Source organism: Telopea speciosissima, chromosome 10 (assembly GCF_018873765.1).
Source record: "Telopea speciosissima isolate NSW1024214 ecotype Mountain lineage chromosome 10, Tspe_v1, whole genome shotgun sequence".
In the NCBI taxonomy this organism is placed as follows: Eukaryota; Viridiplantae; Streptophyta; class Magnoliopsida; order Proteales; family Proteaceae; genus Telopea; species Telopea speciosissima.
The window spans coordinates 313,248-325,424 of record NC_057925.1 but is presented as its reverse complement, the minus strand read 5'-3'; the positions used below and the strand labels follow the sequence as shown (position 1 = coordinate 325,424).

Genomic DNA, 12,177 nt, shown 5'->3' with positions numbered 1-12,177 from the left:
TTAGGTTAGAGGATTAGAAGAAGAAGGTTAAATGCTGAATTAATAAACTACTTACTTGAAAGATTAAATCTTCAATGGTAGCAGCTTTGAAGAACTAGAAGAAGGACCTCCCGATCTACAAGATGCAAGGAGTCGATTGGAGTCCACCAACCCCTTCACCTTGATATTACCCACAAGGTAGCCTTGATATTACTCACAAGGTTCACTCAACAGAGCAGAGCAACAACTATGGCAGCAAACAAAAGCTTTTTCATTAATCAAATTCGTGTCCAATGCTGGCCTCCCTTACAAACTTATATAGAAGACTCAAAAATAGACTTAGACACTAAAAGGGAATGGCCTAACCTTATTCCTAACCTATTAGGCAACTTAAACTGACTTGGAAACTCAAATAGACTCAAAATAGAGTCCTAATGACTTAAAACAACTTAAACTACTTAAAATAAAGAAGATTCCCTAGTAGCCAATAGGATATAAGAACCTCTTAGCCAATAGGATCACTTCACTTAAATTAGATCAATTGAACCAATTGGATGCAACCAATTTAAACCGGTTCAATTAAAAACACACAATAAAAACTAAGTATTGGGCTAATCCCGTATGCAACCTATGTACCCCTATTTTAGGCCCAGAAAAGTGGCCTATTACATTGGAAACCCATGGGATCAAAGGCCCAACATGTATGTAACCCAACCCTAGACTTATTTCTAATGAAACAAGCCCTATTTGGTGATGAATCTGCATCAACCACTCTTTGAAAGCTCGAGTCAATTACAACTCCATTGTTAAGCTCACTGCTACTGCTTCAACAGTAAAAGATATCAAGCACTTGGATGTTCAGTACTACAAGGATTTATTTAGTGGCACTCAGATGGACTCGTCTCCTAACCGGATGACCTGCTCAATAAATTCATCCCTCAGGCATACTTTGACTCCTTGAGCTCCATTCCTAAAGAAGATGAGATAATTGCTGCCACTCACTCTCTCAAGGTGTCGGGAGCTCTTGGGCCAGATGGTTTTAGTATGGGATTCTTCTCAGCTGCCTGGGACATCATCAGATTGGACCTTATTGCTGCCACTGAAAGCTTCTTCTTTAATCCTAATCAGGTCAAAGGCATCAATCACACTTTTCTTTGCCTTATTCCCAAGAAGGAGGGTGCTTCTACTATGAATGAATTCAGGCCTATAGCTCTTTGCAACCTGCTGTACAAGTTTATTGCCAAGATTCTAGCTCGCAGGCTCAAAAGTGTTGTGGACCTCCTTATCAGTGACAACCAATCAGCCTTCATCCTTGGAAGGAGCATCTTTGACAACATCCTTCTCTGTCACGATATTGTCAGAGGGTTTGAAAGGAAAAATCATGCCCCCTCTATCCTCTTGAAGATTGATCTCCATAAGGCTTTTGATTCTCTTAGGTGGGATTTAATTTCTCAAGTGATGTCCAAGATGGGTTTTCCGGCGATCTTTGTCAACTGGATTCAGGCTTGCATCTCCTCCCCAAGGTTCTCAGTCTTGATCAATGGCAGCCCGGCAGGTTTCTTTGAAGCTTTAGTGGGTATTTGGCAGGGCTGTCCCCTATCCCCTTACTTGTTCACTTTGGCTTTGGAAGTCCTCTCCAGGAAAATTCAAATTGCCACGGACCAGCGGCTCATTTCTCCTTTGCCAAAGTGTAAAGCCCTCAAGCTTACTCATTTGGCATTCGCGGATGACCTGGTGATTTTCTCCAAGGCATCCTTGGCCTCCCTTGAAGCTTCACTGCTCTGTCTTCAGCACTTCCATGAGCTGTCCGACCTTCGTCTTAATCCTGCCAAGTCTCTTTTGTTCTTTGCTGGAGTTTCAGATTCTGACAAAGTGGCTTTCATTGAGAGATCTAGCTTCCAAGAGGGCCATCTGCCTGTCAAGTACTTGGGTCTCCCCCTTATTCCTGCTAGGCTTACGGCTCCCCACTGCAGCCCGATGCTTGATCTCATCCGTAAGAGGCTCCAGTTATGGAAAGGCAAGCTCCTCTCCTATGTAGGCAGGTTGGTTCTTATTCGATCAGTACTGGAATCTTCTTATATCTATTGGTCCGGCATTTATGGTCTCCCCCAAGCTACAATCAAGTCCTTGGAATCTCTATTCACCTCCTTTCTTTGGAAGGGTAAGGAGCCTTCTAGATTCCTTCATCCTCTTAGCTAGGCAGCCGTGTGCCTTCCTAAGAAGGAAGGAGGTTTGGGCATTAGAAGAATCAAAGAAGTGAACTCCGTTGGGATCATCAAGCTCATCTGGAAGATTGTCTCTAAACAGAAGAGCATCTGGGTCGATTGGATTTACTTGGGCCTTCTTCGTCAGGACTCCATCTGGTCGGCTTCTGCTACCTCTGATTCTTCTTAGGTTTGGCGCAAGATCTTGGACTCCCGCCATTTGGTTCTCCACAAAATCCAAACTCAGATTAGGGATGGTCTCTCTTCTTATCTTTGGCTTGACCACTGGCTCCCTAAGGGGCTTCTCATCAACATGGTAACTCCTCGTATCATTTATGCTTCCGGCCTCCATAGGCTCTCCTTGGTTGCTGATATCTTAGGCCCAGCTGGCTGGTCTCCTCCCCCCACTGCCTCTTCGGATCTTATTCTCATTTGGAACGATCTTCCCTCCATTTCCAGAAGGCTTATGAGTAGAGGCGATTGTGTTTTTTGGAAAGCAAGCAGCTCCAGCTCTTTCTCCTCAAAATCTTCTTGGGATGTTATTCGTCTGAAGGGTCAGTTGGTTCCTTGAAGAAAGCTTCTTTGGTTCAAGCATCACATCCCTCGGCATTGCTTCACTGCTTAAAGGATTTTTTTTTCCAACTGCCTTCCAAGTTCCAACCCAGACCTTCCTTCGCCACCGCCAGATTCAGGTCTCGCCTTCTTGTTGTCTCTGCTAGAACAATGTGGAAGACACTGACCATCTCTTCTTTGAGTATCCTGCTGCAAAAGCAATCTGGAAAGGAATCCTGATCAAATGTTGGCCTGCCCATCGTAGAATCCTGCCTTTCTCCCGTGAATGGATTTGGATTGATATGACTTTTGCCAGCTCTTCTATCTGTGACACTGTTGGGAAGCTAGCTTTTTGTGCTACTCTTAATCATATTTGGATGGAGTGTAATATCAGGAAATGGACCTCCAACTCTCACTGTTATCAACAGATTTGGGATTCCATTTCTTTTGAAAATAAGGCCAAATTAGCCTCAGCTCCTGCTTCTTCTTGTATTAACTCGCCAAGGAATAGGCTCATTGTTGTCTCCTGGGGGCTCTCTTCTGTCTCTCTTGTTGCTCCGAAGCCTCATCTCTGAGGGCCTGGTCTCTGATTCTTTGTTTTGTTGCTCCCCTTTTGGGGCCATGTAATTTCCTTTTCCTCTTTGGTAATAAATTTCTTATTCACCCCCAAAAAAAAAGACCCATTCCTCTAGGAGAGGAGACAGACGGCTGCAATAAGGACAGAGGTAGGCCCCAGACAACAATATCCTGTTCCTTGGGGAATCAACACACTGAGAATGGGCCAATGCTAACTTGCTTCTTACTTCAAAAGCGATGAACTTCTAAATTTGCTCGAAAGATCTCGGGTTGGAAGACCATTTTCTGAGGTTGTGCTCCAACCAAATATGGTTGATAGTGACAGCAAAGGCAAGCTTACCTACCATGTCACAGATTGACTTCCCGGCAAAGGACATATCCCCCCAGATCCATTCCCTCCCAAATGGAAGGATCCTTTGTCTTGTTGACCAGCATTTACTCAGGAGCCCTTTCCAAACTAAAGAGGAAAAGGGACAAGCAAAAAAGAGGTAGTTTACATCTTCCAAAGCATTCCAACAGAGACAATAGGACGGGGAGACTAGAATCTGATGATGAATGAGAAAAGACTGTGTTGGGAGACAGTTTGAGAGGGTCCACCAAATAGGGGAACTATGACGGGGGATGTGGCTCTTGAGCCAAACTAACTTGCACTAGAGAGACAAGGGGCCACGAGCTCTGATGAGTTCCCAAGCTGACTTGGAACTGAAATGGCCTGAAGAAGAGGCAGACCAAACAACAATATCTCGCCTACCGCTAGGCCTTCTGGGAATGGAAGTCTAGGCATTCTAGACAGCGGATAACCGGGGAGAGGAAGAAAGAGGGGCCCAATCATCATGTTGATTGATATTTGCAACCAATGACTGCTTACTGAATCCCGAATTGAAAATAGCTCTTGCACCGATTGGGTGGAGGAGAATACCCATGGACTGCCAATGGTCAAGCCACAGGCAGGTGGAGGCACCATCATCTATTTTATAGGAAGTGGCTCGAAGAGCAATAGGCCTAAGGTTTAGAATTTTCCGCCAAACCCAGGAAGCATCAGTGATAGGAATAGTTCAAATAGGATCATTACGAAGAAGCCTAGAATAGACCCAATCAACCCAAATACTTTTCTTCTTAGCCACAAGCTTTCTGGATCAATTTGAGAATACCAACAGAATTAACCTCTTTAATTCTTCTTAAGCCAAGGCCTCCCTCATCTTTGGGGAGATGAACAGCAGCCCAGCTGCTAGGGTGGAGGAATCCGGAAGATTCAGATCCTTTCCAAAGGAAGGCACACATTAGGGACTCCAATGCCTTAATGGTGGACTGAGGTAACCCGAAAATACCAAATCGATAGATGTAAGAGTACTGAAGTATTGATCTGTTCAATTCTAGAGGACCAGCATAAGAGAGAAGCTTGCTCTTCTAAAGCTGGAGCCTTTTATGAATCAGATCTAACATAGGAGTGCGGTGATGAGCTGTCAACCTGGCCAAAATCAAAGGCAGCCCCAAATGCTTGACAGGAAGACAGGCTAAGGAGAACCCAGTCTTCTCAATCAGACGAGACTTGACCTCATAAGAGACCCCCGCCTCCCTTTTTGACTGGAGGTAGAAGACGATCTACCTCCCCATTTTAGATATCATCTTGTAAAGTTTATTTCCCCCTTTTGCCCTTCCCTTCTAATTTTAGTTCCTTTTATCCTTATTTTTATTTTGCTTCCAAGTTTACCCCTGGTTGTTATATCTTAATCCATTTTGAATCCTCCTTTTCTTCACTACCAAACAGTACTAATTTCTAGCTATTTACAGTTCTTCCACAATTCTTATAAACTTCATTATAATTACAGAACTGCCAATATTTCTTACATTTGAGTTATCTAGTACTTGGGTGGGCCCATAGCGAACCCAACAAGATTTCTGAACCCCAGGATTGCCGTCACTGTTGTTGTAATTATTAGGCATGGCATGCTTATCTGGAGTTGAGGGGTATACCTGTTGTATGTATTTTACCTTAATGTGTTATATTATTACAGTATTTGAGTGACTCAATGATAATTTTGTATATCCTTTCATCGATTCTCAGTTACTAGGCGGACTTCTTTTCCTGGAATTTGGATATCTATGACCCATGTCTTGTCTGACTCATTAGCATAGTTGTCAATGAGTCAACTAGGCGCCTTGATTGCCATGTTGGTGTTGCTTTGGATCCAAGCCCCCTTCAATGCCTTAGGTTGCATAGATGCCTTGACCACTTTCTCATCAATCTACATTTTGTAGCTCCCTTTTTTTTTTTTTTGTGTATGTGTGTGTGTGTACTGGGAAAGTTATGTATTTCAAGTGCATGGTTTTCTTCATAATCCGTATCTTTCTTGTTAATGTCCAGGCTACTAATATGAGGTGCTTTCTTCATTTGTAGTTGCAATCTTCAGATATTTCTAGAAACAAACGTGCAAATCCAGATCTTTTAGACTTGCTCGAGGTAATTCTAATATGTTCTTTAGCATTTTAACTTTCTAACTTTTAGACTCAAGTGTTCCCCCCCCCCCCCCCTTCTTTAAGTTTTTGCATTAAAGCTCTGAAACTTTAGCTATGCCATAAACTCGTTGCTTTAAACAGGTCTCGTTCATGAGGTCCAATTTTTCCCTGGCATTTCCATATGTTGCAGCATCCAAAGAGGAGTCAATGGAGAGTTCTTTAATGTCAGGGTTCACAGAAGCTTGTGGGCATCAAGAAGGACTAGGTGATATTGCTTTCTTGGAGTCATGTTCAGTCGAGGGTGAAGATTTTAAGAAACTTGCTGACCTGCACTCAGTCCATGTAATTCGAGGACAAATTCTTTTCCTTTTTGATGATTATAGTTCAAGACAAATTTATACAGGTCATTATGTATTTTGGAGGGAATAATGGTGAACTGATGCTACCCCCATTTCTCTTTAACTAAATAAAACAGGATTATTTGCTGTCAAGGATGGAAAACAGGCGAAAGGGGCAAACAGATTTGATTGTGTTCTGCCATGGTGGCACCAATTCTTTGAACAAACTTGAACAGATCCCTTCGGAAGGTATTCTAAATTTGATTATTTATTGTAAATTGAAATGCCTTTTAATGGATGCTTTGATGTCTCAACTCTCAAATACAATGACAATTATGTTTTGGATTGATGTACAGGTGAGGCTCTGTCTGGGCTTATCAGTTCTGTAGAGCAGTCTGGGGCAAGGTACACAGTTCTTTATGCTTCAGATCCTTACAGATCAATTCCCAACCCATCATATGTGGCATTGGAAAGGTTTCTCGCTGAAAGGAGTGCTGGGAATGGTTCAGCTAGTATTACTAGCTGTGATGGAGTATGCCAGATTAAATCAACTCTTCTGGAGGGAGTTTTAGTTGTAAGTTACTACTATTCTTATGTTTCTACCTTCTGTTACTGCTCATGCTGCTTTGTTTGATGGAAGGGCGAGGTTGGGAATTAATTAATGAGAAATATATGATTAACCTAAACCCGTTCATCCTTAGCAAAATCAGCCCCTTTTGAATCTTCAGAATGTACCTGTGTAACTTTTAGAAACATTTTTATGTATCATTGATTGCATGCATTTTTGCCTGAGCTGATAGTCTTTTTTTCTTCTTATATATATATTTGGGGTGGGGTAATTTTTCTTTTAGATAGCAACTGAAGTCTTGTACTAGTTGGTCCCATTTAGTTTGGATTTTGTGGACCAAATCTTTCTCATAGAAGTAGTGCCCTGCTAAAAAATGAGAGCACGTTGTCACATCCCACCACCATAGGCCCACGGGCCAGACACAAATCCCATTTACTTGGGCATTGTAGCCAAGGGGCCTAAAATATCCCTAGCCATTGGATGGAGGACAAATGTAAGCATCTTAGGCATTCTTTGTAGGGTTGGGTGCCTATAAATAGGGGTGGCCTCTTTGGCCAAGCAACTAAGCAATCAAGTTTTGTACTCAAAAGCTCTAGTTCAATTCAACATTCTTTCACACAAACTCTCCTGTTCACTCAAGCACTCTTTCCAAGTCCCTCAAGGTAGTAAGGTAGGCTGACTTTAGTGCTATAAGGAGTTTTTAGTGTTGGCATGGTTGGCTTAGCAAAGACTAAGGCCGTGACATCGTGCAATCCTCAAATCAAAATGTTTGAGAGCACCCTCTAAATAAAACCACCCTATGGATTAAGTGCATGCTTGATGTGAAATGGAATTTCGATTTAGTTGGACAATTCTGAACTTAAAATCCCCATTGGGTTACTATTCAAAAAGGAAAATTTCATTACGGTCAACATTGTGAGTGCTCTCTCTTCCCTGCCCCCTCATGGGGTTCGGTAATATATTTATTTACCAAAAAAAAACATTGTGAGTGCTTATGTTGTTCGCCGTCTGATGCAGTCACATTAGACCTTGATCCCATATGGAAACCTAGATGCAAGCTTGGGAGGCCCACAAGGTTCTGGTGGCATTTCATTGGATTAAAAATAAGCTTTGGGTGGTTATGTTATAGATATGGGCCTTTTAGTTGCTTGGGTTTCATTGTAATGGGTCTTAGTTATGAACCCATAAAGGTTAGCATACAGGATCGGTAGTTAATTATATGAGTAAGATTAGGATACTTAATAGCTTGATAGAGTTCTGTTTTGAATCTATTTACTTTATTCAATGTGTGGGAGTAAAAATGAGTTTCAAAAGTTTATACATATATATGTAATAACCCTCATCAATTAAGTATGATTTGAGTGAAGAATATAAGTTTGTTTTTTCTAGAGTCTTGGAGTTTTTTAGCTTTGCATACAGGATTGGTATTCTAGATCTGATCTCCTACTTTCCTTCTATCCTTCTACTATTCTAAGATCACATGTGATCTTTCCTCCCTCTTCTTCGCAATTCTTCTTTTTCTCTAATTTCTTCTTTGACCTTTTTTTTTCTTTCTAATTCTCTAATTTACTCTATGTATCGATTTCTAGTTCTGGCTATATATTTGCAGAAACTAAATTTCTTCTTGCAAATTTCTAGTTCTTCAATTTATTGGATTGATCCTAGATTTGTTCCTTAGAAGTTAGATCTTTAGATTATCAAGATCTCAAAGATTAATTGATTGACAATTCTGCCCATTTCCTGATTCTACCGACTTCTATATTGATTATGGTTGTAGTTTTTGCTTCGAGAACCTTGAACTGCAATATTTGGTATTAAAGCTAAGACCTGAGCCAAACCTAAGATCTTAATGATGGAGATTGTTCCACATATCTATGACTTGCTACTTTCAATGAAAGATGATATTCATTCAAACCAAAACAAAGAGTTTTTCATGTTGATTCAATAAACTTGTAGTGGGTGGGGTGAGGGTGATTCTCTTGTCCATCCTCAAAACAATTTAAGTGAGGGTTTAGTTGAGCTTTTGTTTTCTTAAAACATGAAAGCTAGTTGCCAAGAAAAAAAGGTATTGGATGGTGCTTACGGCCAATCTAGAAACAATAATAGAAGCGGCAGAAAGCAGTGCGTTCATGGTAAAATCGTTACACAAAATTAAAATATGGAAATGGTGATGCAATCAACCAATGAATTATGACTTTGCACGAATCCAGCACCACAACCCAGCTGAAAAACTACAGCGCGCAACGGTGCTCATAGATTGGCTTTACTCTACCCGTGTATTTGCCCCTAGCAAGACATAGTTGGATCTCTCCTTCATCTTCCTTAGAATTTCTTTAATGAATCATGCCTCAGATCTATTGTAGGAGGTATTGAAGAAGGTATGCGAGACATGAGAGCTAATTTTGTGGATTTTAGAGAAGTATCATAGAAAGGCTGTAGATACATCACCAAAAGGGGCTTGTTTGCTTAGGAGTAAGTCTAGGGTTGGGTCGTATACATGTTGGGCCTTTAGTTCATGGGTTTTCAATGTAATAGGCCACTTTAATGGACCTAAACTATGGGTATTAAGGCTGCATACGGGATTGCTTTTATTAGGACTTGGCCTATTTGCTGATCTGGCCATTTGATCAAGGTTCAGGAACTTGGTGCCGACATTGGTTTCGACCACCCCAGAAACCATATCTTGGTCGAAACCTGGTACTTTCTCCAAGCTAATTCGAAACCTTGGTTTCAAGGCCCATAATTCTTATTCTGGCCCTGATTCTTGTTGTGATGCCTATTTTTCACATTTTGAACCCAATCCATGCATTAGTTTCGTATAGAGAACACTCAAAATAATACTTGTAGTTTTGACCCAAGTTTGATAGTTGTTGAGAACCGTGGGATTGGAATAATTTCTCTTTACATTAGGGTTTTGTTTATTCTATTATTTTCCCTAATGGACTAGTTTGCCCTTGGGGTTGTAATTCTCATTATAAATAAAGTGGGCCTCTGTCATTAATGACAAGCCAATTATTCTCCTCATTCTGATTCCGAATTTGGTATCAGAGCACGAAACCCAAAAAATTCTTTTGGCTTTCTTTTCGCATTGCTTTCCATTCCTCCGCCGCCGCCGCTACTGCTTTTGAGGCTCAGCTTCCCTGTCTAGCATGGTAGACGATCATTGCACCACGTTCTTCCGACGCTGCCTTGACAGTCGCGACTCTCAACTCGCCGTGCTTCAACCATCAGCCCTTCTCCCTTGGCTGGTGCTACCGCTGCGACCCCTGTCGCTGTGCCGTCCTCCGCCATGACCCAAGTCGCCGCCCCTTCCCTTTGGTCGGTGCTGCCGCCGCGATCTCCTTTCGTTGTGCCGTTCTCCGCAGCAATCCACGTCATTGTGCCTCCACCGCTGGCCCTCCTCTGTCGGTGCTGCCGCCGCACCCCATCGTTGTGCCTTGCTCTGCCGTGACTTCCATGTCGTCGCGCCTCCACTGTCGACTCTCCTCTGTCAGTGTTGTTGCCGTGTCACTAGATCGCTGTGCCCCATCCGCCAGCCCTTCTCTATCCAGCGTCGTTTCCGTTGCGCCTCTCATCCGCCGGCCCTTCTCTTCTCGGCGTCGTTTTTTTGCCGCGATCTTAGATCCCCGCTCCCCTCTTCCGCCGGCTCCCTTTGTCCCGGCATTGCCGTTGCGCCCCTTGCTTTGGTCTCTTTGGTGCTCAGGTAGCTTCTGTACTGTACTTCACCATGGGCGATGACAATGCAAGTGTCACCTCTACGAGTAATACCTCCATACCCTCTCTTGGACGTAATGGTTCTTCTATTGGGCAGTCTAATACTCTTCAGTCAGGCCCTATCAAGTTAACTAGCCTGAATTATCTCACTTGGTTTCGTGCCTGCCTTCTCACTCTTCGCTGACACAGCTATGCCGGACTTGTTATAGGAGATACTCCAAAGCCTACTGACCCTACAACAGCTATCACTTGGTCTTCAAATTATTTTTGGTAATGTCTTTCCTAATCAACTCCATGGATCCTTCAGTTAGCCCAAGTTTTGCTCTCTTTAATTCTGCCAAGGATCTATGGGATGCTGTTCGCCAAACCTTCTCACAGGCAAGAAACTATGCCCAAATTTATGAGATTCGTTGACAAGTTCGCAATACTTCCCAGAAGGAACTCTCACTCACTGCCTATTACACTGCCTTGACAACCCTTTGGCAGCAATTGGTTTTTATCATCCCATCCATATGGTACACCCTGAGGATGTTGGTACCTTCCAAAAGGAGAGAGATGGTTCGAGTGCCGTTTTTTGCTCATACTCTCCGTTCTAATAGTGCTTTGACAAAGCTCGTTCATTGGCATCGCTACTTGGGCCATCCTTCATTTCATATTTGACGTTCTATGTTTCATGATTTAGTTAGGATTTGTGGTTTGGAACAATTGAATTGTGATGTGTGTGAGTTTGCTAAACACACAAGGAATTCTTACCCTATTAGTGATAGTAATAGTGATTTTCCTTTTTCTGTTATACATTCTAATATTTGTGGTTCCTCTGGGATTGTTGAACGCAATGGATGTCGTTGGTTCATTACTTTTATTGATAACTGTACTTGTCTTACATGGGTTTATCTTCATCATCACAAATCTGATGCTTTTTCATGTTTTAAGTCTTTTCATACTATGCTTTGTACTCAATTTAATGCTATTGTTAGAATACTTCGTAGTGCTAATGGTACCTAATATGTATCTCTCTTCCCATGGTATTCTCTCCCAGACTTCTTGTGTAAGAACCCCTAAACAAAATGGCATCCCTGAAAGGAAAAATCACCACCTCTTGGATGTTACCCGTACCTTGATGTTTACCACTGGTGTTCCAAAAATGTATTGGGGAAATGCAGTTCTCACTGCTGCCTATCTCATTAACAGTATGCACTCCAGTGTTCTAAACTTCAAAACTCCTCTCTCCTTCCTTCCTGACCCTACCATTGCCTCTTCCCTTCCTCCCAAAATATTTGAGTGTGTTTGCTTTGCACACAATTCTTCTCCTTCTTGTTCCAAGTTGGATCCTCGTGCCCTTAGGTACATCTTTCTTGGTTATTCGGCCTTTCAGAATGGTTACAGATGTTATCACCCTTTTACTCGCCGTCTCTATGTCACCATGGATGTCACCTTTCATGAATCTGAACCATATCATGACACCTCTTTAGGGGGAGAGTCTTGAGGGAGAAGAGGTGATATATCCTTTTGTTCCTATGGTTGTTGATAGTGATTTTCCAGTTGTTTCTTGGGAAATCCCTTGCCAGGGGGAGCCTATTATTGAAAATACAGGTGCAACTATTCCTGCTTCTCAAGATCTCAGGACCTACACTCGGATGAGATCCAAGAAGCAAGGAACCTTAAACAATCCACCATTACCCAGCGTGGCGCCTGCACCAAATCCGCCTCCTCCATCAGGTAATGATTCTCCTACTTATGATAATTTACCTAATTCTACTATTTCTTTACATGATAACCAGCCCATTGC

At 42.3% G+C, this 12,177-nt stretch overlaps 1 protein-coding gene across 1 annotated transcript in view; it reads left to right on the top strand.

Moving 5' to 3' along the window:
- Positions 1-12,177, top strand: part of LOC122642445 — a 49,059-nt gene that overhangs the window by 19,086 nt on the left and 17,796 nt on the right. The window contains exons 5-8 of the mRNA XM_043835920.1: positions 5,710-5,772; positions 5,910-6,110; positions 6,244-6,355; positions 6,463-6,680. Of these exons, the coding sequence (XP_043691855.1) occupies positions 5,710-5,772; positions 5,910-6,110; positions 6,244-6,355; positions 6,463-6,680 (594 nt within the window). The remainder of the gene's footprint in view (positions 1-5,709; positions 5,773-5,909; positions 6,111-6,243; positions 6,356-6,462; positions 6,681-12,177) is intronic.